The 27,454-nt window shown below is 47.7% G+C and overlaps 1 protein-coding gene across 7 annotated transcripts in view; it reads right to left on the bottom strand.

Annotated features, from left to right (window-relative positions):
* The window catches only part of CAMTA1 (calmodulin binding transcription activator 1), a 619,127-nt gene that overhangs the window by 439,832 nt on the left and 151,841 nt on the right, over window positions 1–27,454 (bottom strand). For all 7 annotated transcript variants that reach the window (XM_077312347.1, XM_077312336.1, XM_077312339.1 and 4 more), the window contains exon 3: window positions 8,317–8,384. In XM_077312347.1, coding sequence (XP_077168462.1) covers window positions 8,317–8,384 — 68 coding nt within the window. The remainder of the gene's footprint in view (window positions 1–8,316; window positions 8,385–27,454) is intronic.

Raw genomic sequence — 27,454 nt, 5'->3', positions numbered from 1 at the left:
TTATAACGTTTTGCTGCTCAGTTCCTGCACTAATTCACATTCTCAACACAGCTGTCCATTGCATAGTCTGTAATCCTGCCATTCCATCTACTAGCTTGGAGGTCAGATCTGGTCACTGGAGGGGTTTGCATAGTCTGTGGTGCTAGCATTCCTTTTAGCACTTTGGAGGTCAGAACTGGTCACTGGAGGGTTTTTGCCTACTTGGAACATTATAGGTAAAGGTAAAGGTATCCCCTGTGCAAGCATCGGGTCATGTCTGACCCTTGGGGTGATGCCCTGTAGTGTTTTCATGGCAGACTCAATACGGGGTGGTTTGCCAGTGCCTTCCCCAGTCATTACCGTTTACTCCCCAGCAAGATGGGTACTCATTTTACCGACCTCGGAAGGATGGAAGGCTGAGTCAACCCTGAGCCGGCTGCTGGGATCGAACTCCCAACCTCATGGGCAAAGCTTCAGGCAGCATGTTGGCTGCCTTACCACTCTGCGCCACAAGAGGCTCTTTTGGAACATTATAGCTTTCTTCAAATAAGAAAAGTAATTCACACACACACACACTCATACACACACACACAAACCCTTCAAGATTTAAGGCTACGTTCCTAGGTACCATGAATCCTGACCACAGGGCTACTGCCTTTCTCTTCCAAATAAAACCAGCTCCTGTCCCTCTGTCACTGTACCCAAATGTATTGCCCTCCAACGTCTTCTCCATCTTGCAATCTTCACGTCACACCTCATGGCCCTGCCAAGGTCCCCCATTCTCTACCGCTGATGTAAACCAACTCTGGAATGCTCCTGAAATATTCTAATCTAAAAGAGATATAAGGAAATGGGGAGACTAAAGGGCAACGCATTGTATTTGTGATGCAACTACTTCAGAAATTGTTGCAGGGATGTGTCAAATAGCCGCTCCCGTACCAGTTATGAAACCACCCTATGACTAAGCAGTCAAGAGGAGGGAGGCCTCATCCGGTAGCAGGGGAATGGGACCTTTAAAATAAACCGATTCTGTTTTCTTAGGCATTGTGGCTTTCAAAAAGCTTTATGATTTATTAGGTTAGAATTTATCAGCAGGAAAAGACAGCGTGCGCATCTCATAGCCCTCATCTGCCAAAGGAGGAAAGTGACTCTTGTTTTCCTAAAAACCTGGCAGAGGGAAATTAAAATGCTAAAAATAAAACTAGGAGGTAGCCGAAGTAAAACTAAATTGCCCCAAATAGATACTGACACCGCATGTAAATTGCTATTGATTCGTAGGAGTCCAGTGCCGCAGAACTTGGGGGATTCAGAAATATTAATCATTGCCAAGTCCCGCTGCCTGGAAATGCTACACAACAGCTTGCCTGGTTCAAGCTTTCCAAAGGGGAGTTTTTAAAAAAGGAGAGAAACAAAGGAGAAGGAAAGAAGCTTGCAATACTTCTAGGATTTGGTCTTAGATAATTGATCGCCATGGAAATGTTAACATTAAAAGCAGCTACTCCTTTCCCTCCAGCCATACATTTCCCCCCCCCCATCCAGAACACCCTGCATGGTTCCGTCTTGGCTGCAGAGGAGAGGACACGCAGTAATGGGTTTAAACTTCAAGTACAACGATATAGGCTAGATATCAGGAAAACATTTTTCACAGTCAGAGTAGTTCAGCAGTGGAATAGGCTGTCCAAGGAGGTGGTGAGCTCCCCCTCACTGGCAGTCTTCAAGCAAAGGTTGGATACACACTTTTCTTGGATGCTTTAGGATGCTTAGGGCTGATCCTGTGTAGAGCAGGGGGTTGGACGAGATGGCCTTTATGGCTCGCAGTTGCTCCTTTGCCGGTGGCCTGACGCGGCGAGAGGCGCAAAGCACCTCTCGCCGCATAGAATCATAGAATCATAGAATCATAGAATCATAGAATCATAGAATCATAGAATCATAGAATCATAGAATCATAGAATCATAGAATCATAGAGTTGGAAGGGGCCATACAGGCCATCTAGTCCAACCCCCTGCTCAACGCAGGATTAGCCCTCCATCAGGCCGCCGCCCAAGGGAGCCCCCGGCACCCGCGCTCCACGCGACTGCCGGGGGCTCCCATGCCTAGCGCCCGCTATATCTTAGGTACAGCGGGCTTGATTACTAGTAAATGAATAAATCAACAATACTTACAGCATTTTTTGAAAACAGAAAACATGGATTGTCAGGAATAGAGAACTGGGGGCATTTTCAAATTTCCCCTTAACTTTATAAATCTGCTTAGAATTCTCCAAGATATGCCCTTTTTTTCTTTTCTTGGGTTTTGAATTTGTGCGTGCGTGTGTGTGCTCTTTGCAAGAACTCCTAATTAATTTTCAGGATTTTGCGTAGAAATGGCACGTTATTTCAGATTTTCTGCGACGCGATTGTACTTCACAGCCATTCCCCTTTATTTATTTATTTTTACAAAATGCACACTAATGACTACCAGCTCCATTGTGGATTAGATGACCAATTAAAAAAAGAAGAAGAAGAAGAAGCTGCAAACAAACAAATGTGATTACAAGAAAACATCAAGGAGAGCACATCACAAAATGTACTTTGCTAATTTATCTTGATGTGGCATTTAGTTTTTAATTAGTTTTAATAATACTCAAGTTCACGCATTAGCATATTCCCTAACAACAAGCAAAATAGGAACAACCACAGCAACTTCAGCACCGTAAGTCCATCTGCGTTTGAGCGGAAAGCACGGTGCGAGCTTTGGGTGTTTTCCTGGCAATTCTGATTTTTTTTTAATTTTATGAAACTATCAACACCGTCAGTCCATCTGCAAATGCGGGCCGTTTTTTTTATTAACCTGCCAATATTAACCGGAAGACAGATTACTCCAGGAGATGCTGTCCTTGGAGGGCAGGTTTGCGGTATCCGGCAGCATGATGGAACACGCAATTCCCCACATGTGAAGAATGCATATCTCATGATTTCTTGATTGCGTAACATCGCAATTGTGGGCTTTGATTTAGTTATCACTTTCTAGGCAATCTCCTCTTATTTGGCGATAAGCGGAGGTGATAAGAAACAATAATCCATGACGAAAGATCTAGAATGCAATCTCATAATAGCTGCTGTTCATCACTTGTACTTGGCTAGAGGCAGGCAATCGAAACCTACAGATCGCCATGGAGTCTCCAGCGTCCCCTACCTCTGCAGCCCTAGATATGGACATGCCCTGCTTTCCACCCTCCAGGGTTTCTTATTCCTCTTTAAAGCCTCCTGGTGGCCTTTCCTTGCTTCCCTGGGGCTCTTTTTCTCTCAGGGCCCCTGACTGTTTTTCTAAATGATTGCACTCCCCCATGTAAGCTGCTAAGCCAGTAGGAATCAGAGAACCCATCTGCCTGTCCCATCCCTCCATGAATTCAGCGTAGACCACCCAATGAATATTTACCTCCCGCCCCAAATTCCTAGTGTACTACAATCTAAATTTCATTATGTCGCCCTATGAACTAAGAAAAAGAAACAAATGGTGCAGAAGGAAAAGGATCCTTAATAGTTGAAGAAGAAGGAAGAAGAAGAAGAAGAAGAAGAAGAAGAAGAAGAAGAAGAAGAAGAAGAAGAAGAAGAAGAGTTGGTTCTTTTATGCTGCTTTTCTCGACCCAAAGGAGTCTCAAAGCAGCTTCCATTCGCCTTCCCTTTCCTCTCCCCACAACAGACACCCTGTGAGGAAGGTGAGGCTGAGAGAGCCCTGATATTACTGCTTGGTCAGAACAACTTTCTCAGTGCTGTGGCGAGCCCAAGGTCACCCAGCTGGCTGCATGTGGGGGAGCAGGAATCAAACCCGTCTCACCAGATTAGAAGTCCGTGCTCCTAACCACAACATCAATCTGGCTCTATTATTCAACTATTATAACAATATTGGAATAGCTGTTTTATATATATATATAACTGAAGAAGAAGAGTTGTTTCTTATATGCCACGTATATGCCGCTATATATAAAATTCCGTGTCCTACAATTCAACAGGGATCCTTCCAGCTCATACTATGCATCATTTTATTAAGAAACTCTATGAACTGTCAGCGGCACAATTCATTTTTATTAATTTTCTCAAACAAAATTAGTAGCAAGAAAAAAAAAAAACACCCCAAAAAAGAATAGGAGAATGTTCCAGTCCACTGCAGGATCAATGTCATTAATTCTTTAATACCAAGAGGCCTGTTTGTATGAACTCAGCATTAAACTGAAGCAATTAATTTCAATATATTATATATATTCCAAAGCAAATTCAAACAAGTAATTTAAGGTCCTTGAACAGCAGTGGTGCGCACAACACGCACGCACGCACACACACACACACACGCGCACAAACACACACACCATTTTTCCTCCTCTTGGGACATTATGCTTTCAAGTCTAAACTCATAGGAGCAGCATATTGTAATATTAATAGAAATATTGCTATTTGTGTGCCTTGCCTTTAGCAGTCTAAGCAAACCCTCCAAAATTTTACAAGGAAGGGAAAAAAGAGATAGAAAAAAAACCCCTTTGCAAATACACCATAATCAGATGTTTGAATCGTGGCGTTCCTGTTATTCCCCTGACTTTGCACAATGACTTTGGCTCATTCGATAGGCTCGTCTTGGCACAGCTGGAGGGTGATGATCTCCCGCTTTAATGATGTAGCTCAAGCGCCCTGGTCAGGAGATGGCATTTCCCCAAGAACACGACACTGACTACCGTCAGCCAGGCACGGGGAAGGGGGAGAGGGAGAAATTCTTCACCCAGTGAAAAGAAAGCAACAGCGCCGTGCAATAATAGCTCTGGCCGTCAGAATCAACAAGAGGCTGGTGGGAGAATCTCCTGGATTGCACATCTACCCCAGCTTAGGGCAACTTCCTGGCCTGGTTATAAATGCTACTGTGTCAGAGTTGGATAACAGCCAGCATCTGGGCTTCTCTGCATTCCTTCCTAGCTGCTAGCCACATCTCTCTGACTGTCCACACCAGGGGTAGTCAAACTGCGGCCCTCCAGATGTCCGTGGACTACAATTCCCACGAGCCCCTGCCAGCGTTTGCTGGCAGGGGCTCATGATAATTGCAGTCCATGGACATCTGGAGGGCCGCAGTTTGACTACCCTTGGTCCACACTCTAATTTCTTGGCCTGTTGTTAGTTTGTCTCATCGGGAGAACTGAAGAAGAGCGCGTTTTTTGTACCCTGATTTTTACTACTCAAAGGAGTCTCAAAGTGGCTTATGGTAATCTCCACTTCCTCTCCCCATAACAGACACCCTGTTGGGCAGGTGGGGCTGAGTGGAACTATGGGTGGCTCAAGGCCAGGAAAGAAACCAGGCCACGAAAGGGAGGAAAGTTAGGATAAGTTATTGCCAATGGGTTGGAAAAAATGCATTCAAAGAGGCAAAAGGTGACCACACTGGCAAGGGCCAATGAAGAGAGAAAAAGAAAGAGGCTGTCATAATGGGGTTTATAGACTTGGCCCCGATTTCTCATGGAAGAACTCAGTGTGTTTATCTACATGTTATATTACTTGGGTCTACAGGCCCAACCGGCAACCTCTCCAGCAGCCATCTTAACAACTGTAGTTCCTGGCTCTTCCTCACAGACTACTCCAGGAGGCAAATGGCCTCTCCTCCAAGCTGTATACGTTTCACCACAGAAGTATGTGGGTGACACCCAGCACAAAGTGCCTACAATCATGGATTTGCCCAGGAGGTCACTCACCTCAAGGACAGAGAGCTTCAGAAGACTCTGAGCAAGGACAAAACCCATCCAACCAAGAATTAACTAGATGCCACTCAATAGCCTGTCATCTACCTTCTTATGAAACAGGATGGACCATAAACTCATATATGGGCTATAAGCTTATATGTACACATATATAAGCGCATTCAAAGCAAATGAACCATATGACAGGCAGAAATGCTGATGCAGAAATTCTTACAGAACCTTTTTTAAAAAGCAGCAAAAGAGGTCTCTGACATCAGATGTACCTTCCCTACAGTTACGAATTATTAAACATCAGGATAATTGATTTGTTCTTTTTTTTTATACAATCAAGAGTAGTTCTTGTGTTTTATTATACTGCCCCCTGTGCTGAGGAATACAAAGCCAACAACTCATTAAAAATAGTACATTCTTTGTGTCCATCCCATTGGAGTCCCTTCCCCTTGAAGTTCCTCTTTCCTCAGGCTCCCCCAACCTCTCCAAACCTCCAGTTCTTTCCCAACCCAGACCTGGCAACCTTAATGTGGACAGCAAAGGAAAAATTGGTATAATTCTCCTTGCTCCCTCCCTTCTTTGCAAAATGGACGTCTGTGTTTGTGCGTGTGTGTGTGTTGTTGTTGTTTTGTTGTTGTCTACAACCTGGTACGACTCAGTGAAGGAGCTTTCATATCATCAAGGCCAAGTCTGGACCAACGTGAAGGATTTGGAGAACTCACCAGGGAACTGTGCCAGAATCCCTTTTTAAAGCCATGCCTTTAAATAGAAGACTTCACACATCACAGACATAACGCACGCAGTTGTTTTGGCCTTCTTGAAACACGTCCAGGTTTGGCAACAATTGCAGAGATGGAAACCGTCTCCTTCCCCAGCGAACGTGATCTTGGGATTGCACGCAACCAATTCTCATTTATTTTGAATGAATTAGAGCTGAAATTAATTTGCTCCCTGAAATTCTACTAAAAAAAATTATCCACAGCAAATTATGCTCCTGAACATTCATCACAGCCGCTGCACATTTGATTATTTCCCAAACATTCACTGACTGATATTTGTATTGAACGTACGAGATCTAATTTCAGTACCGGAGAGTTCGAATGCAGCTATATTTTGGAATGGTGCCATATTTGATTGAAGAGATAGAGTGGCTTGTGCTGTTTGACGGGGTGACAATTTTGGGAGGTTTTATATTTGACACCTGCTCAAATCACAAGAGATGCCAGCAATTCAAAGCCTGGTTTGGAAAGCCCAGTTATGGGATAGTAAGAACTACCGGACAGAGAAACTGTGAGTAGAAATGTAAAGGACCCAAGACTGTAAGGTTAAAAATGTGACTGTTTACCAAAGTGTTTCCTTCCATTCTCTTTTCCCCTTATGCCACTTACAGCTAAAAGATGGAGAGGGTGGATGTCCCATGCCCAAAACAGGCCAGCTAGCCTATGGAGGTAAAACTATCTTCTGCGCTAAGGAGCCATGCCCCCTCCCTGTCATTTGGACAAAAAGAAACCCTTAGGAAGTGGTACCTTTTGCAGCTTCAAAACCAGGCATGTTCCTTGAAATTCATGTTGCTCTTCAAAGAACTCAACCCCAAACAAGCAAACACAAATTTCCCGGGTTTCTTAGCACCACTAAAAATGTCAACATTTTCAAATGAGAGACTGCTTGCAGATTCCCTTCTCTTTCCCCCTGGCTTATGACAGTCATGAAAATTACAGAGCTAAGATAGATGGGAGAAAATGCAGCATCAGTCATGGGACAAACAAAAACAATATGTCTTCCCGTGGCTTGTTTTTCTTGCAGAGGGAGAATTTAGTCTAGTTCTTCTTCTTCTAATATATTTATTGGCCACTTTTCTCCTTAGCGGGACCCAAAGCAGTGTACAACACATAAAAAGACACTAAAAAGAGACAGAATTTAACTGCATCTTGGGGCTGGTCCAGAATCCAATGGGCCAGCTGTCCAGGGCCAGAGGGCATGAGCCATAGGTGAGAAACCAAGGGACTTTGGTTCTTTCCCTCTGGCTTGCATCCAAGGGCTTTGCCCAAGATATATAGCTGAGGCAGGAAGAGCAAATGAAGGCACAGCTAAGAAATTGCAGCTGACAGCAGTTCTCCTCCCAGATTGCCCTGCCTTCAAAACCTTAACCCAATAAACAACAGAGCAGGGGTAGATACATTTTAGACAGTCAATACACCCCTCCTTCTACCATGGAAGGTTTCTGTTTGTCTTTGACGCCTGGTCCAAAGGGTTGAGAATGCAATGGAGACGAACAGACAACAACCCTTCGCTCAGCCAAGCCCTCTGAATCTATCCCCCCTCCCCCCCCCCCGCAACAGATATAATTAAACGCTAAGCCATTGGCCTAAAACTTTTTTTTTTAACCTGTCAAGATTGCAGATGGTCTGGTTTTAATCAATCTGATTTCATTCAATAAAATACTCATTAAGTCAATTAATGAGACTTTGGTGTCATGAGCTATCAAGCATGACTTGGTGGGCCGTTGGTTCCCCCCACTACCACACTTATGCCTTCACTTGGCGACCAATGAATTGATTTAGCAAGTCAAGTAAAATCAGGGGGGAAATAAATCAATGGACATTTTCACAAGGCAGGCTGTTTGGAATGTTACCTGGTTTTAGGGGACGTCGTGAGCCATTCTTCATGCTTTTCGAATGTTATTAGATACGCGGCAATTTCCTGGAAGACAGAAGGGGGGGGGGAAGTTGGTTTTAGAAACTTTATGCATTCAAGCAGTTCAGTGCTTCCTCCAAAGGCAGTCTTGGAGATCAAGCCTGGAGCGGGTCTTGAACTGTCTAACTTAAAAAAAGGTCAAGGAAGGAGTCTACCACTGTACTAAAGGACAGCAGCCACACCATCCAAGGAAGCAGGCCAGAGTGATACCTTTGAGCATTTCTGCCAAGAGCAGTCCTGGGCCCCTAAACAAAGATTATTTTTGGGTCCCACTCCTGTCAGCAAACCCTGAGCCAAACATTACAGGAAAACAATTCATGTGACTTGTCCAACCTCATGATCCCCTGAGTAATCAAGGCCCCTGGAATTATTCTTCCACTTTTGTTTAGAGAGAACAAGAACTAACAACATCCACTGGTTCCCCCCCCCCCCAGGCACCCCCTCCATGACCTGAACCAGTCTGACCTCCCAGGGAGCTTCTGTTGAGGTTGTCCTTCCTGTTACAGTACTGTCGATCAAACCTACTGAAACTCTGTTAATCTTAGAACAACTGTTAGAACAGCTGTTGATACGTTATGTTATGACCGTGTTATATGCCTATGATGTTCTATGTAATACCCCCGGAACATTTTATGTACACCGCCCTGAGCCATACAGGAGGTTGGTATAAAAATCTAAGAGATAGATAGATAGATAGATAGATAGATAGATAGATAGATAGATAGATAGATAGATAGATAGATAGATAGATAGATAGATAGATAGATAGATAGATGGATGGATGGATGGATGGATGGATGGATGGATGGATGGATGGATGGATGGATGGATGGATGGATGGATGGATGGATGGATGGATGGATGGATGGATGGATGGATGGATGGATGGATGGGTGGGTGGGTGGGTGGGTGGGACAGATAGACAGACACTACAATTGCTGTACTGCTCACATTAAGGTTTCTGGTTCACTTGTATAAACAGATTAATGAACTGTGGCTTTATTTGATTCATTTTTTAATGCCAAGTTTTAAATAGCAAGCTAAGAGCGCACAGAATGCTACCTGAACAGTTTTAGGCTATTTTGGCTCTTGTGGATTTATGGTCAAAAGGGTTGTGTGTGTGTGTGTGTGTGTGTGTGTGTGTGTGTGTGTGAGAGAGAGAGAGAGAGAGAGAGAGAGAGAGAGAGAGAGAGAGAGAGAGAGAGAGAGAGGAGGGATTTTCCTTACTAATGATGCAGCAGCCCTCTTACAATAACTCATAATGAGGCCTGGGTAACAAGCAAACATAGTTAAAATGCAGGTGATCAAGTAAGTTAATTCCGACGGGTATTCCTCTTGCCCTGCTTCTCTGCAAAGAACAGATAAAATAACTCGGAGGGTAAATGATCAGAAATTAGTCTGTGCTGACGAGCTTTCATATTTGCAAACACTTGGGTCAGATCTGAAGTCTCAACCTGCCATCAAGCAAGACACGAAGCAAAGATGATTATTTTTTCCTACCACGGAAACGGTCCCAGTCGAGGCCGTCACAATGACAGGTCTTTGGAATTTAAAGCCACACCAGCTAAGGCAAGAGAGAGGACAAAACCGTAGCTTCCTCTACAAAGCTAATTAAATATCTATTCAGCCAACCTTATGACATGCAATTAGAATGACCAGCCTTATCAGTTTTCAGTTCATATTCAGGGGATGGTCCATAAAACCCTAAAACAGTTTAGGTCTAAGATACCACCTCTGGTATCGGATGGCAAATATCGGATCAGACAAATGGTCGAGATCTGTTCTCTGCCCCCAAAGGACCTAACGACCAGGGGCATGGAGGTCAAAGACTCTCTAGGCCAGGGGTAGTGAAGCTGCGACCCTCCAGATGTCCATGGACTACAATTCCCATGAGCCCCTCTAGACAGCAGCCTTTTCATCTCAGGACCCTCAGGCTGCAGGAAAAGACTATCCACAAACATTCTAACACTGAACACATTCCAAAAACCTTAACGTTAGGTCTTATTTACTAAGCCATTGCCCATTAGCTGCTTATTTTCACGACCGTTGTAACTGCATGCGACATTTTGGTATTTGACCGATTGCTTTTTATCCTCTTTTTCACTGCTGTCCGGCTTTCGGTTGTCGATTGGCTTTATTATGGCATAATTGGTTTTACTGTATTTAATTGCCATTGGAAAACACATCGAGTGGTTCCAATCTGGAGGAGAGCGGCGTCAAAATACTTTAAACAGATAAATAATTGGCACGTTGTTGTTGTTGTTTTTTTTTTTTTTTAGAGGGCTTCTGGGAGCTCCCGGCGGATTTATAAACTTGGACACTTCACTGCTTATTCCTGACCATTTACGGGAGAAATTAGATTGCACAGAAACCTGTGGAATCCCATGTCTGGCTTCCCTCCGTTGCTTGGACGATACAAATTAGCATCGTGCCTCTGCAGATGGGGTTGGGAAGCCAGTGATAAAGGTGCTTCAGGGCTAGCAATGTCTGTATCAAGCCCGGTAGGTTTCAACAACTGCACTGACAGATAGTTAATAACGGTCAACCTTGCAATGGAGCAGGTCTACGGGGAAGTTTCATCTAAGAAGCAATGGGAAATAAAAACCAGCTTCCAAGGTGCATCTTGTGCTTTCCACTAAGCTAGACTTCTTCCCTGGCTCTTCTGACACGGTTGATACTAGATGAGATCTCTGTCTTGGGTTTCAACCAAACGTCAGATTCTTTGCCCCACTTGGTGGAACGAGCTCCCTGAGGAGATCAGAGCCCTGCCCGAACGCCCACAATTCTGCAGGGCCTGCAAGAGGGAGCTCCTCCACCAGCCATTCGCTTGAGGCCGACCGACTGAAAACATCTGTTGGTCCCCCCCCCTCCAGACTGAGCTGATCTCCCCAGGGATATGTCAGTACTATGGTATGTTATGATTGTTATAATATTCTATGTAATATTCTTACCTGGCCTGCTACCCCCACTAAGCATCCTCCAGCATGTTGATCTTTTTTTTTTTTTTTTTGCAGTCAAAAATGTACAAAGGGGAATTGTGCATGGGTGAGGTTCTTTGGGCTTATTTTATACAGGGAGGCCGACAAAGCGCTTGGACAGCTTGCGCATCCTGATGGGGTCAGCTCTGCAGAGGTTCCCCCCTCCCATGCCTCAAATTGTAGACCTTTCGGTTGGGTTGGGGAGATGGAGAGGGGGCACAGGGCAACTATTGAGGCTTCAAATAATGCTGCAGAGGGCCCCTCCTCTCCACAACCTCTTCTTCGAGAGCCACGTGGAAGCTCTCGGGCTTGAGCAAAACGTGAAGGCTGGTCCTCGGTGGAGGCCACGTAACATGCGGAGACGGATGCCTGAGCGCCCGGCAGGAAGTCCAACTGGAGCCCAGCATCTCTCATTCGGCCTGTCACTATCCGACAGGAGTAACGGCAGCCGCAGGCCAAATTTGTCTCTGATATTGAAACTGCAGAGGGCATGCTCAGTCACAAATTTTCTTTATTCGATGCCTGGCACTTGAAGGGCTGGTAACGAACAACCAGCCCAGTTTGAATGGGGAGGGGGGGGGACAGGAGCAGCAAAACTATCAGAGGAGAGGCAAGCGGAAGCCTTAGAGTCAGAACCAGGTCCGGAATAATAGGAAGGTAAATTTGCTGCAACCTGAAACGCATCCCTCTCTCCATTCAACTTTCTACCCGAGACACTTTTATTTTCCTCTTTATATATGACTTGGCAGCTCAGCCCCACCTGACAGAGGAGCTCAGCAGCACAATACAGGGCTTGTTTAAGGCAATGTGGACGTTGCCAACATTATTGTGCTTGGGAAAGCAGCAGCAGCTTATTTGAAGGAGAAAAGTTGGTTCTTATATGCCGCTTTTTCTCTACCCAAAGGAATCTCAAAGAGGCTTACATTCACCTTCCCTTTCCTCTCCCCACAACAGACACCCTGTGAGGGAGGGGAGTCTGAAAGAGCCCTGAAATTACTGAAGAAGAAGAAGAGTTTGTTCTTATATGCCACTTTTCTCTAACCGAAGGAGTCTCAAAGCGGCTTACAATACCCTTCCCTTTCCTCTCCCCACAACAGACACCCTGTGAGGTGGGTGAGGCTGAGGGAGCCCTGATTTTCCTGCTCAGTCAGAACAGCTTTATCAGTGCTGTGGCGAGCCCAAGGTCACCCAGCTGGCTACTTTTTAAAAACAAACAAACATTGAACTGCCTTCTTTTAATGTTTTCAGATGTTTATATAACAGCAAAGGATCACAAGTCCTGCTGAACCCATCCCAGTGCTAGCTCTGGGGCAAACTTTAAACAGGGAGTTGTCCCAGTTCCCAAAATGACTCCACTTGGCATGACCACCCCCACCTCCCGCCCACCCTTATCTGAAGCCTTGACAGAGTACAAGCAGAGATTCCATGCCAAAGGAAACAAACAAACAAAAAACCATTTCAACATTTTTAAGTGAATTTTTATAGAAAAGGGTTTTTTATCTGCGTGGTACCAAATCTAAAGGGTGGTGGGGAGGGGGGGGGAGAACCCTATACGTCTTCGACCAGCTGGCCCAGGCATCTGCTAGAGCCACAAAATGCAATTATATTATTCCCAAATGAGACACAAAAATATCTTGTTTCCTAATAGTCTTGGTTTTAAGCCTCATACTTCACGTCCTCTGGGCATTTCTGTGGTGCCAGATCTCGGCGCTGTGTACTTTATTAGAGCCGCGTGAATGTCATATTAATGACTTCTGAGCAACATGTTTACCCTGCAAAGAAAACCCTACCGGAATCCATTGTGCAAACTTTCACCACTGAGGGGACAGGAATTCCCATGATATGCCCATGTGGCTCAACAAGATTCTCCCAGCGGATTGTGTCTCGAGACTATTGGGGCAGGTAGCCCGAGAGCCGTTCATAATTAAATACTGTACTTGCTTCATTTATACATTGTTCTGTTCTGCATTCTATCCTCAGAGCAATGCTGAGATGAAAGTTAGGCTGAAGATGCATTGCTGGCCCAAGGTGACACCAAGAGCCAGTCTGGTGTAGTGGTTAGGGGCGCAGACTTCTATTCTGGCGAGCCGGGTTTGATCCCCCGCTCCTCCACACGCTGCCAGATGGGTGAGCTTGGGCCCACCCCAGCACTGATCAAGCTGCTCTGACAGAGCAGGAATATCAGGGCTCTCTCAGCCTCTCCTACCTCACAGGGTGTCTGTTGTGGGGAGAGGAAAGGGAAGACAATTGTAAGCCCCTTTGGTAGAGAAAAGCGGCATATAAGAACCAACTCTTCTTCTTCTTCAGTAATATCAGGGCTCTCTCAGCCTCTCCTACCTCACAGGGTGTCTGTTGTGGAGCGAGAAAAGGGAAGGCCGCTTGGAGACTCCTTTGGCCAGAGAAATGTGGCATATAAGAACCAACTCTTCTTCTTCTCCTCTATCTACCAATATAGCCTGCTTCTGGGCAGGCTATTTGGGAATCTGCAGGTGGGAAAGACTTTTCACCAAGGTGAAATGGGGAGGAGGGAGGAATTGGCACAGAGAGCCAGGGGCCATGACGATAAGTTTCCCAGGTACTGCGGAACATCCTTAATCTGTGGGACATCGGCGGGTGTACGAAATAAGGTTGGAGCTACCTCCGTTAATTGCTTGTTCGTTTTTCCGAAGGGGAAAACATACTCACGCTTAACCCTGCGAGATATCTTGTGTTTAAGAGAGGAGAGATAATTGGGACAGGAATAGGGTGTGAAGGCACTTCGTAGCTCTGTCTGTGAGGAGCTCCTGTAGTACGTCAGTGTGATAGCAGGATCACAGGTAAAGGGAATCACATGGGAGCAGCCATTGATAACCTAAAGGGGATCCTGGCGGAGCAGGAAGCTATTCATAGCAACCAGTGATACTTGAATGCAGCTGGAATAACCATCCTGCGCTGGAATCATGTTAGGATGTGGGGCGCCTGTATTGGCTTGCATTTTTGAAATGTGCCCACTATAATCTATTTTAGCACATGCAACTGAGGGAGGAGGGTATCCTGTTGGTTGCTGCTGGAAGCCAGCCCAAGGTCAACCAGCTGGCTGCCTGTGGGGGAGCGTGGAATCAAACCTGGCTCACCAGATTAGAAGTCCTCACTCCGAACCACTGTGTCAAGCTGGCTCTCCTTCCCCCTCCTTCCCATCTTAAGAAGTGCAGGACAAAAAGTCCGTCCCATGCAATCTGATGGATGTTTCTTAGTTATTGTTTCTGGGATTCCAGCTTGGGCTTCTAGAGACTTTGGGGAGGGGGGGGGATACAGCGTCTTAAACCAGAAAGTTTCTAGTGTACACGTCACCCCAGTTTGCGAAGAAGAAGAAGAAGAAGAAGAAGAAGAAGAAGAAGAAGAAGAAGAAGAAGAAGAGTTGGATCTTATATGCCGCTTTTCTCTACCCGAAGGAGTCTCAAAGCAGCTTACTGTCGCCTTCCCTTTCTTCTCCCCGCAACAGACACCCTGTGAAGGAGGTGAGGCTGACAGAACCCTGATATTCCTGCCCAGCTTTATCAGTGCCGTGGCGAGCCGAAGGTCACCCAGCTGGCTGCATGTGGGAGAGTGCAGAATCGAACGCAACATACCAGATTAGAAGTCCGCACTCCTACCCACGACACCAAACCGGCTCTCTCCCTTTTCCCTTTCCTTCTCCCCCGTTAAGGAGAAATGTGCAGTGACATAAGAAGCCAGCAAGACGAAACAGCCTTACGGTGGCGCTGGGACCTCTCCACCCGCTCCTGGAAGCGTAGTCAATCAAAGGGGGCCTTCTGATGCAACATATATATTATACCAAACACATATAAAGGGATCCTGCTCTTCAAGAGGCTACTATAAAGGGATATCAATGTTATGAGAGAGAAATTTATGTTCTTTTCCCCACATTAGAAAGAGGCTGATGCCAAGGGTTGGGGGGAGGGGGGAGAAATGAACTGCTTAGGAAGATTAATAGTCGTAAAAGCCTTCAAAAGCTCAGTTGCTCCCATTCAAAGCTCAGCTTTATGGAGGCCTTTGATTAATTCTTGGGCCATTGACGGGCAGCCTTGGAGGTCATTAACTCCAATACAATCTCTCGACCTTATTTGTTTAATCAGGGACACCTTTTTGACGCTCCAGAGCCGAGAAACTGAGACAAAGACATCCTCAAGCTGACTCTGCAAGAGCGATCCAGGTAGGGACGATGATCCGCTATCAGTGACGCTGGCATGTTGCGGAGAATATGCAAAAGTTTTCCAGGTGATAACTATCCCGTTATAAAGGAATGTTTTAAAGAGATGACGGTGCTTTTTTGGGAAGGAAAGCAGGGGAATGTATCAAGTATTTGTCCAGCACTATTCCTGGATATCTGTTTGTGCCGTGTAGCTGTTCAGAAGCTGAAAGGTGGGGTTTCTGGTTTCTGTTTTAGGATCCAGAGGCGCGTTAAGCCCTGCGTAGTGGACTGTCCCACTTGAAACAGCAGAAACTTCCTTCCTTCCCTCCCTCCATTCCTCCCTCCCTCCCTTCCCCCTCTCTCTCCCCATTTCTCCTTCCTTCCTTCCTTCCTTCCTTCATTCCTTTGTCTCTCTTATTCCTTCCTTCCCTCTCCCCCACTCTCCCTCCCTCCCTCCCTCCCTCCCTCCCTCCTTCCTTCCTTCCTTCCTTTTTCTACAATTTAAACATTTGGCATCCTGGGAAGGGTAACCAGGCCAGCCTTCCTAGCCCAAATGGGATCCTGGCTGACATCGGTCCCCCGAAAGTGCTCCTGGAGTCAGCTGGACCCAATCTTCCAATCTCCCCTTCCCATCCAGGAGAAAGCTCAGCCCCGGCTGCAGTTTCCTCAGCAGCCTTTTGCTCCGTGGCCCCCTCGAAGCAATCCCCGCAGCCTGGGGACGTGCGGTCCCAACTGGGCAGGGAGCTGTCATCTTGCTGGAGAAGGCCCCTTGTTCCAAAGAGCCAGCCTGCAGCCAGCCTGGTGCTCCAGCCTCAGCTCCTCGTTCCATTACGTGCTTCTCTCCTTTGGCGCCCTACCTGAAAGGGAACAGCGCGTGTGTAAGGATCACCGCCAGCAAAAGGACTCCACGGCAATGCTGCAGAACATGCCGCCGGCATCTCCTTTCAAGAGCGCACCAGCGGCAGAAGCCAAGGCGAGCTGACTAGAAAGCAAAGCAGGCAGGTGAACGGCAGTGAGGAGGGGGAGAGGGGGAGCGGCTGAGGCCAAAGCCAACGCTGCACTTCCCTGGCAGCCGCCACGGGCCGGAGACAGAACAGCAACCTGGCCCAGCCAAGCGGATCAGAGCAGAAGGCGGAACAAGAGCAACAGGCAGGGACTTCCCTCCTGCAGGGCTGATGGGGCAGCAAGGAGGGAGCTACACTTTCTGCAGGGCTTCTTTGGGTAGCCCAGCTGTGAGCAAGGGGGCTTTGGAGGGACTGGCGGCCCAGAGAAGAGAAGGGCAAGCCCAGCTTAAGGATCCCCAGGGACCTGTAGCACGAGAGCCAGCTGAAGGGCTTGTGGGACCCTGGTCGGGGATGGCTGAATTTTTTAAAGATGGTACTGTATTTACTGTTTTAAGGTTTTAAAATATTTTATGCTTGATGCGGAATGATTGCCGTACACTGCCCTGAGCCGCAAGGGAGGGTGGCATATTAATCAATCAATCAATCAATCAATTAATTAATTATAATATATCATTAAGCAGGGAACGAAGACCAAACATGAGACGGATTGCCTCGAGTCAAGGAAAACATGAGCCTCCCTTTGCAAGACCTGAGCGAGGCTGTTAACAACAGAGCGTCTGGGAGAATTTTAATGTATTGGGTCACAGTAGGTTGGAAGTGATTTGACAGCACGCACAGTATTGGGTGCGGGCTGTAAGGAACTCTCACCGATATTCAAAGGGTTGCCATTGCTTCTGGGTTTGACGCGATGTGCTAGTTCTTGCCCATAAAGCCTTCAAAGGATCTTTGAAGACCGTGTTGTCTTCTATCAGTTCTGCCTACTACCCGAGACCCTCATTCCAGGGTCTGCTTTATATGCCTTGACCTTTGGAAGTTAGGTGGGTGGCAAAAGGAGACGGGGCTTTTTTGGTGATGGCACCTCACCGACGGAATGTCCTTTCCTGCAGCAGCTTTCCCTGATGCTGTTACTTCAGCTGTCCCATGCATTTATGTTTTCTGGAGTTTACACTGAAGGGTGTTAACATGGGATGCCTCCTCATTTGGCTCGTTGCTTTTATTCCCTTCCTGATAGTTGTTCCGCAGGTGTTCGGGTTTTAGTTCTCTTGTGTTGTTGTTGTTATTCCTTGTTTGCTCGCTTAAAACTTCCTTGGTTTGTGTGTGAGCTGCCTGAAGCGGCATATTTGCCGAGGAAGCCAACAAATGACCTAAATAAGCAAACAAATAAATAAGACGTAAATTGATTTTCATGTCTCTGGAGGCTCACACATTCTCCCCCTGCAGGTGCTTAGGAGACCTTGTCGAGTGTTTTTAATTAGGAAGCACTGGAATGTCTGCGCTGAGGAATGGGCCTTAACAAGGCCGGGCTTAGGAAACAAGAGGGTTGCCCGGCTTGCAACAAAACGGGATTTGCCTTCTGCAATCGCCCTAAATCAAGAAAAATCGCACGATTTCTCGTAGGCACCCTAATTTATTCCGCAATTTCTTTTGTAGCCGCCTGTAAATTCTTCTGCTTTGGATGGCCTCGGTGGTGAACAAACCCAAGCGAGCGATGATTTCCCGGCCTCTGCAACAAATGGCAAATTCACCCAAGTTGGGTCTGGGGGGCCCCGCTCCGCAAATCAGGTTTGCTTCCGTTCCTGGGCATGTGGTGCCTGATTTGACATGTGAGGGGCACGGAGAAGGGGCTCAAGGCTTCCCCCTGCCCTGTTTCTCCATCTGAAATGGTCCAGGAAGCATTAAATACCGCTCTTCTGAGGACCTTTCCAGATGCTGAAAACCGCGTGGAAAGAGAATCGTTAGGGCTGCCAATTCTGTGTTCTGAAATGACTGGAGATTTGGAGGGAAGAAGCTGGACAAGGCGGGGTTTAGAAAGGAAAGGGGCTGCAGCGGGGTATAATGCCGTAGAGTCCCCCCTGCGAAGCAGTCATTTTCTCCAGGGGAACTCATGCCTCCTACCTAGCCACTGTTGGGGGATGGAGGGGCAGAGTTGAGAGATCCAGGACTGGAGACGACTAGAGATTTGGGGATGGAGCCTAGGAAGCATAGGAGCCTGGTGGAATATGATGCCATCGCATCCACCCTCGAAAGCAGCCCTGTTCTCCAGAGGAACTGATCTCTGTAGTCTGGAGATGAGCTGTAATTCCAGGGGATCCCCAGGTTCTACCTGAAGACCAATTATCATGCTGAGAGATTGTCAGGTGACACCTTGGAGGTTGATGCATGTCCAAGCTGCAATCCAAATTGGGTACATGGGAATTGAGGAGAACCTGGAACCCCAATGAGACCATTAGACAGGATACGGGGAAGGAATCCCGGATCCTGGCTGCATATTTGGTAACATGCGAAGGTCTTCTGTCTCCCAAAGTTTCACACACTTAATATTAAATTTATTTATCATACTTTATCAGAGTCCAATGGCACCTTTAGGACGAACAAAGATTTATTCAAGGCGTGAGCTTTCGGGTGCAAGCACTCAAAAGCTCATGCCTTGAATAAATCTTTGTTGGTCTTAAAGGTGCCACTGGACTCTGATTAATTGGCTTTTACTATGTATGCTTTGCATTCTATATGCTTATCGACTACTCATCTTGTGATTTTGGGCTACTTTTTTATATACAATGTCCCCTAAGTTTCCCCCCTCTCTGGACAAAACAGCTGGCCTAGAATTTCCAAACCGAATCAAATACATTTATTCCCAAGAGCAACGGGGACCTTTTCCTCTATCCTCACCTCCCCCCCCCACCCAAATTTTCATTTGCTCAGCTAACGCAATCAGCATCCTTTACGAGGAAAGGGAGGGGGGAGACTTTGCAGGAACGGAGATAACCAAGATGTCATTATGCTCATAATTAAAAAACACACACACACACCAACGCTTCACAAGCAGAGAATGTTCTGCGATAATATTACCCATTTCAATGCGCATTAAGTCCCCACCACCGACGATGATTGACTCCAGAGCGAGGCTTACAGGGTCAAATCAATGTCTTTGCCCGCGCAGACACACAAAAGAAGAAGAAAGGGGGAAATCATTTAAACCCCATCCATTGTATCTTCCAGGCATGGCCATTGTTTGCGTTTGTCTCCTATCTTAACCGTTTGTCACTTGTGGTTTTTTTTTTTTTTGCCCAATGTCGCAAACAAAAGCCAGGGTGTCACCACCAAGGTCAGCGGAGCAGGATCTCATGGCTGCACAACGTGACTTGCTCTCACTCAAGCTTTGCGCTGAAAGGGAAAAACAGACACCTGGAGAGCAGAGAGAGCTGCAAGGTCTCCCAAACAGTCCCCCTCACTGGCCCACCGTGTCTCCCATGATGCCCACAGGGTCCAGCTTCTCTCCTCCTTCAAATCCCCTCTTTTCCTCCAGGGAGAAGCCTGTAAGGTTTTATTCCTTAAGCTGCTTTGAGACTCCTTTGGGGAGTAAGAACTGGGGTACCATACCCAACATGTGCCTTTCTGAGGATGGGCTGGGGGGCTATACTGTAAGTTGGAAAAGAAGCCAGATTGAGCACAGCATATAGAAGAAGAAGAAGAAGAGTTGGTTCTTATATGCCGCTTTTCCCTACCTGAAGGAGGCTCAAAGCGGCTTACAATCGCCTTCCCATTCCTCTCCCCGCAACAGACACCCTGTGGGGTGGGTGAGGCTCAGAGAGCCCTGGGGTGGGTGAGGCTCAGAGAGCCCTGATATCACTACCTGGTCAGAACAGTTTTAACAGTGCCGTGGCGAGTCCAAGGTCACCCAGCCGGCTGCATGTGGGGAAGCGCAGAATCGAACCTGGCATGCCAGATTAGAAGTCCACACTCCTAACCACTACACCAAACTGGCTCTCTAGGGGGGAAGGAGGGGGGGAAATGACCTAGTTCAGCTTGGAGTGGGGCGTTTCACTGTCCTAGACCAGAGCAAGCTAACCGATCGAATGACAGACCCGTTGCCCGGTCTACAGTTTTGTGAGGACCACTCACACCCCCCCCCCCAGCATCTCAAGTCATTTGCCGCCCACCCCAGAGGCCTTTCACCACCCCCCTCCGAAATCTCCCTGGGTGGTATTTTCTGGGTGTCGGCAAGAATCCCCGGGAGAATCGCAAGAGGCAAAGCCTAGCCATGCAACAGGTTGTATTAAATTGCTCCCTTTCATCTCCCATGCAGGCCCCTGATGGGTCCTGACAGCTGAAAGGATTGCGCAGGTATATATGACTGAACACGGCACAACACAATTCCCCTCTCGCCATCGCCACGGCTTCTATTAGTCATTAAAAACGAGGAGTTCAGGAGGCTGGCGTTGCAGGTGTTCTCTCGGCCCCCTTTCTAGAACCGATCGTGCTTCGTCATCTGCCACTTTGCCCTCATTTCAGGCAATCAAAATGCAGCCAGCAAATGCATCCGTTCCAGCCTCCGACGATCCGGGGCGGGCAGGAAAAACACACAAACCGTGCAAGGCAGAGAGGGCCCGCTTGTTATTCTGGGTGCCGGCGCTGAAGCCACACAAAGCCAGGCGCATCGAGCATCGGGGGAGACTCATGCCCTTTGCTGCCGAAGCAAGAAGGGCACGAAGGGGGTGTACGGCGGGAGAGTTCCCCACCGTGCAGGAGCTGGCATGGAGTCAACGGCGCTTGGTGGGGCCAGCAGACATATAAGGACGCACCAGTCTGACCAGCAGTGGATCACCTTCCATCTGATCTTTTCAACGGGAGATGACTGGGGAGGGGAGGAGTCAAAGCGGGATATAACACCATAGAGTCTGCTCTCCAAAGCAGGGAAACTGATGTTTGCTTTTAAGATCAGTGAGAATCATAGAATCATAGACCCCTCCATCATAGACCCTCCAACTAGAATCATAGAATCATAGACCCATCCATCATAGACCCCTCCAACTAGAATCATAAGCCCCTCCATCATAGACCCCTCCATCTAGTCCCCTCATCTAGTCCAACGCCCTGAACAATGCAGGAACTGCCCACCCACGGTGACCCTGGTTTCATGCCCAAGTGATCCTCCCTCCCACTGAAAATCTCCAGAATCCAGCCTGGCCTGGAGGAAATTCTCCTACCCTCCCACAGTGGCAGTAAGCAATTCCGTGGGTATGCAAGAAAGGACAACAAGAGACAAACACCGGCACATCCCTTCCTGCCCACCCACTCACCAGTGGTTCTCAACCTTCCTAATTGCGCGACTCCCAGGTTGAGAACCACTGGCCTAAATTCATAAAATCAGCCTTTCAGTCAGATGACTATCGAGCGTCTGCTTGAAAACTTCCAAAGAAGGAGAACCCACTTAGGCCAGCTAGGTATCAGAAGAAATGCACAGGGGCTCACTAAACTGCCTTCCCTGCCGCAAATTTTGTTAGTCTTCAGGTTGCTACAGCTAGAGACCGGTTGTAATTCTGGTAAATCTCCAGGCCCTACCAGGAGGCTGGCAAACCTAACATGCCACATCTAGGGAGCTTGCAGTGCCAAAAATTCCTCCGTGTGGCTCTCCCTGATCACTGCCTCAATTCCACGGAGGGAGAGGGCTCCCTTTAATTGGCTGGTGGCAACACAAGAGGAGGCAATTAGATAATTTATGTTAAAAATCCTTGTCTGCGATTCCACCCCCTCCCCCCCCTGCCCCCCTCCCCTCCATGTGTCCCCATTTATTTAGTGTTATAATTTACACTTTGTCATTCCGGGTGAGATGCACTTTAGTTAGCGGGGCTGTTATTTTTATTTTGTGTGTCTTATATTTGTTAAAATGATTAGCCTGGATGCATCAAAGGGGAAATAACCACAAGCCATTAAGCGATAAACAGGAGCCGTTAATATTAGCCAGGCGTTACCCACTTAGGAGGAGTCTACGTTCCGCAAAAAGGATCTTGCGGGGCTTTTGATCTTACGCTTTTGAAAGCCGGGCAATAAAGAACCCAACCATACATTGGCTTGGAGAGGAAGTCAGGGGCTGGGAGGCTGGAGGAAGGAGACGTTGGGGAGGGAAAGGAGCCAGGAGGATAAGAGGAAGCTGTCTGGACAGTACGAGAGTCTCAGGGCTCATGGCTACGGCTGCTTCCCCATCATGGTGGCTCAGAGGCCAGGGGCTTGGTTTAGGACATGGGTTCAAATCATGAGTTGGCTGTGCGGCAGACTGGGTAGGCTTGCTGGGTCCCCCCTGGCCACTGGCAAGGAATGGAGGGGTACGGTTGACAGATCCTGGTTAGGAAACTCCTGCAGATCTGGGTGACTACAGGCCGGCTGTTGCTCTTCTCTCCGCCTGTCCTCACAGGGTTGTTGTAAGGATAGAAAGGAGGCACCAAATATGCCAGCCAGCCTTGCTCTCTTCAGAGGAAGCGTGGTGGGACAAAAATGAGACAGACCCACAGATAAAAGCAGACTCTTCGCCCGTCCCCTACTTGTTGATTCTGTCCCAACTTGTCTTGCACTGATGTAAAATCAAAGAGGCTGGTGTTTTTTCTCGATATACTTCTGAGCCAACGAACCTTAAGTGACCTTTTATCTGCAGTTCAGAATGAGCCCCTCTTACTGTATATGCCCACCCATATTTGCATGTGGCTATAGTAGGTGGAGAGCCAGATATAGGCCTGAGACTTCCATCACAGATACTTGGCAGCATATTAAAGAGACATGGCCGCTGCTAAAAGGGGAAGAGAAGGCAGACCAAGGTGGATTAATATTCACTAGTTAGCTTGGTGTAGTGGTTAGGAGTACAGGTTTCTAATCTGGTCCCCCACATGCAGCCAGCTGGGTGACCTTGGGCTCCCCATGGCACTGATAAAGCTGTTCTGACTGAGCAGGAATATCAGGGCTCTCTCAGCCTCACCTCCCTCACAGGGTGTCTGTTGTGGGGAGAGGAAAGGGAAGGCGACTGTAAGCCGCTTTGAGACTCCTTCGGGTAGAGAAAAACAGCATAGAAGAACCAACGCTTCTTCTTCAGTAATATCAGGGCTCTCTCAGCCTCCCCTCCCTCACAGGGTGTCTGTTGTGGGGAGAGGAAAGGGAAGGCGAATGTAAGCCGCTTTGAGACTCCTTTGGGTAGAGAGAAGCGGCGTATAAGAACCAACTCTTCTTCTTCTTCTCCAAAAGCATTCCTAGGACCCAGGGAAGACCACAGGGCGTGGATTAACACAGGTGTGAGAAGTTCAGAGGTCCTCTAAAGCCACCTCTCCTGATGACTCTCAGCGGAAAGCATGACCGATAACCGTTGAAAAGTGTTACGTGACGAGTCAACGCTGGGGGGAACGGACCCACTTCCCTTTGCCAAGATTCATCAGCAACGGCTCATTCACACATGCAAGCCATCGCTTGATCCAGAAAGGACTGAACGCGCTCTCTCTTGCTCCCCCCCCCTCCCCTCGATCTCTCTCCTAGCAGCAACTTTTCGAGAATAACACAATTTTATTTTATCAGTTCTCTGGTCTAAAGTAATCAAAAGCCTCCCCCTAGCAGAACCGCTCTGCTGCCACCGGGGAAGGCAGAACACAGGGGAATCACAAACGAGGCCTCTCGTTAACTGGCGGAGAATTAAAGTCCAGGCTGTGGCCAGACTGTCTAAATAACTTCCAGCAATACGCAGTCCCCCCCCCCCCTTTCAAGACCAAAGCAATCTCCTTTCCGCCACTCTGTTTTCTCTTGCAATTCGATTGTAGCCACCTGATCTTTCTTGCACTGCTTAGGTCTCTACTCCGTCATGGGCATATTCAGGGAAACGGTGTGTCTGTTCTTTGAACAAATATGGGTTTGAGAAAAAGGGGGGGAAATGCATTATCATCTCAGTCCAATCACTTTCCTGTCTCCTGCACACAGCGCAGCAATCCGTGTCCCAAGAAAGCTACAGTCTACATTTTGGCCGCGGGGGAGACAAAAACCAACCGGGGAAGAACGCAAGCAAATACCAGGAGCAGGTCTTTAACGTCTAAAGCGAACGCTTAACAATCACATTCTAATACCAGGAATCGATTCCAATTATATCAAACTAAAATATCCAAAGGGCAGAAGTCGGGACTCTTGAGATAATGCAATTAGAGGATTTTAAATGCACTGTTTCCAGGGGGGGGGGCTTGCTAGCCCAAAAGTCCTTTAATTAAAAAATGCCTCGGCCTTCATTTCTGCAGATTCCACCTCCCCAAGACAGGTTCTGTCTCAATATACATATTAATCAGTCACTGCTAAAAGGGGAATAGAAGGCAGACCAAGGTGGATTAATATTCACTAGTTAGCTTGGTGTAGTGGTTAGGAGTGCGGGTTTCTAATCCGGCAAGCCGGGTTTGATTCCCTGCTCCCCCGCATGCAGCCAGCTGGGTGACCTTGGGCTTGCCACAGCGCTGATAAAGCTATTCTGACCGAGCAGTGATATCAGGGCTCTCTCAGCCTCACCTCCCTCACAGGGTGTCTGTTGCGAGGAGAGGAAAGGGAAGGCGATTGTGAGACACTTTGAGTCTCCTTCTGGCAGAGAAAAGCGGCATATAAGAATCACCTCCTCCTTGTTCTAACTGCATCTCTCTCATCCTCACCATCCCACAACCTTAGGAAAGGGATCTGCTCTTACCTTTGCAAGGTCCAGTACTGCCTGAGTGGGAATGGGGCAACGATGAATGGAACTCATAGGAAGGTTCATAGCAAGTCCAGGAAAATCTGCTATAGACCTGGGGGTTCCTACAAAAATCTGAAACCTCTGCATGAGGCCCAGGAAAGCTGCTTCCAGACCTAGCAGACCATCCTGACACAGATGCAAGTCAACTTTGTGTGAGCACACACACAGGTAAGAGGAATCCTGACATCCACCTGTCTCTCTTTTATTAATGTCACTTTTATGTACGGCAAAATGCCTTCCTGAGGTGAAGAACAGTGGCAGGCTGACATCGCTTCCGCGCCGGCTTTTAATGACATGTGGGTGGCGTTTCCCCCCTTCCTCCTAATTAATCCCCCCCCCATTTTAATAACAACAAAATAGGGCAGGAGAGAGAAATTTTCCCTCAGCATCTCTGGCTTCACCTGGGAAACCCACGCGTGCCAGACAATTCCGGATGACGAGAGAGTGTCTCTCACGCCCGGAATTTACCTGAGATGGCTCTATCTGGCAGCCGGAAAGGAGGAGCGTGTGTCTTTCTTTGCCTCAGCACCTTTTGCGAGGCCTCACCTGTTATTTATAGGTGCTGCTATTTTGAGCTTGCCTTCCGAGCACCTTTCTTTCAGCAGCCGTAAAAGGGAGCCGCTCTGGAGGTTCTCCAAGGGAGAGGGCCGTGAGCAAGGGAGGATTGGCTGGCTGTTAAAATGATATAATGTGTTCATCGATAAAATGTATATGGGCGCACGTACGTGCAGGAGAGAGGCAAGAGACTTGAGCGGAAAGGGGGCAGAGCGATCCAGAAAGGCACCGAGCCAAGGGGAGACTGTTAAACGCAGAGAATCTCGACTGCCGCTAAAGGGACTGCGGAAGAGAAGGAGCGAGGAAGGAAAGAGCTGGCAGAGTGGGGAGCCCAAGTTCGAATCCTCGCTCTGCCACGGAAGCTTGCTCAAGTGACCTTGGACCAGTCTCCTGGCCTGGCTTCTCTCACAGGATTTTTGTGAGGATGAAACGGAGGAGGGGGGGGATTCAAGGCTTCATGGGAGAGAAAGGAGGGGAATATATGAGCTAACAGTTAAATGGAAGGAGCAGGAAATGATGATTTGTAAAAAGAGCAGGGCTAAGAGAAGCAGGTTAGGCCGGTCTCTGCCACCTTCACCACTCAGAGCACGGAATTTCCTAAGCACCCAATCTAGGGCTGGCTTTCTCAGCTAGGGTTTTGTGAACCTCTGGGGTTTCTGGATGACCCTGGAAGGGTTTCCTGAATGGGTGAGAGGTCATTCATTTTTAATCTATTTTAAAAATGTGTTAAACTTTTATTGGGTGATATGACCCCCCCCCCCAATGGCCACTGATGAGCCTGGAAGGGCTAGGGAGGGGAGGGGCACAGGTGGATGTGTCCACAGCTCTGCTTCCCAACCCTATTCTGCCCAATCGTGCCACTTCTGGGGTTTCTCAAAGCCTGGACGGTGTTTTCAGGGGTTTATCAATGGTAAAAAAAAGTCAAGAAAGGCTCATCTAGGTCAACGACCGGTTCTGCCTGACTCGAAGAAGCAAGCCAAGCTGTATACTAGCTAAGAAGAAAGGTAAAAAAATTCCTGGGTTCACAGATTCTAAGCCCAGATAATGTGGCCAGGAAGGGCTCAGGCTGAAGACACAGCAGAATTGTTGTGGGTTTGGGCTCAAGGACATTTTAAATGCCTCCCTCCTTCACCAGCGTAACCACCAGGATTCATTTATCAAGGCAAACAGCAAACTTGGTGAAGGTGGAAAAAGCTGTCAAGTCACCGCTGACTTATGGCCAACCCCATAGGGGTTTCAAGGCAAAATGTCATTCAGAGGTGGTTTGCTATCAGAATCACGGAATCATAAGTGTTGGAAGGGACTTCCGGGGTCATCTAGTCCTACCCCCTGCAGAATGCCTGCTATTGCCTGCTTCCACCTCAAAGTCCCAGTTTTTCGTGGAGGTCTCCCATCCCAATGCAAGCCAAGCTCGGCCCTGCTTCGCTCCCAAGGTCTGAAATAACAAAATATGGGAAGGCAACAGGCAAAACCCGAAGATGACATACCCCAAAGGCACTGTCGGTCTTCAAGGCCGGAGAACAATTAGTGCGCACGGTTTTTATTACCTCGAAACAAATTTAGTTCCGTCCCCCGTCAAAGAGAATCGTCTCGCACAAAGGTTCATTCGCGACAAAGAGGCAGCTTTGTTGCGAATTAACCTTTGTGCAAGTTGATTCTCTTTGACGGGGAAACAGAACTCAATCGGAAGAACAACAGTTCCTTTTGTGGATATTAGCTCCCAAGGCCCGGCAAGATCAGGCAAGTCTCGGCTATACGGGCGAGGAAGAAAAGAACAGAAAGGGGATTTC

The sequence above is a fragment of the Paroedura picta genome, chromosome 15, assembly GCF_049243985.1.
Source record: "Paroedura picta isolate Pp20150507F chromosome 15, Ppicta_v3.0, whole genome shotgun sequence".
In the NCBI taxonomy this organism is placed as follows: domain Eukaryota; kingdom Metazoa; phylum Chordata; class Lepidosauria; order Squamata; family Gekkonidae; genus Paroedura; species Paroedura picta.
The sequence above is the reverse complement of the archived record's forward strand: the minus strand, read 5'-3'. Positions and strand labels throughout refer to the sequence as shown.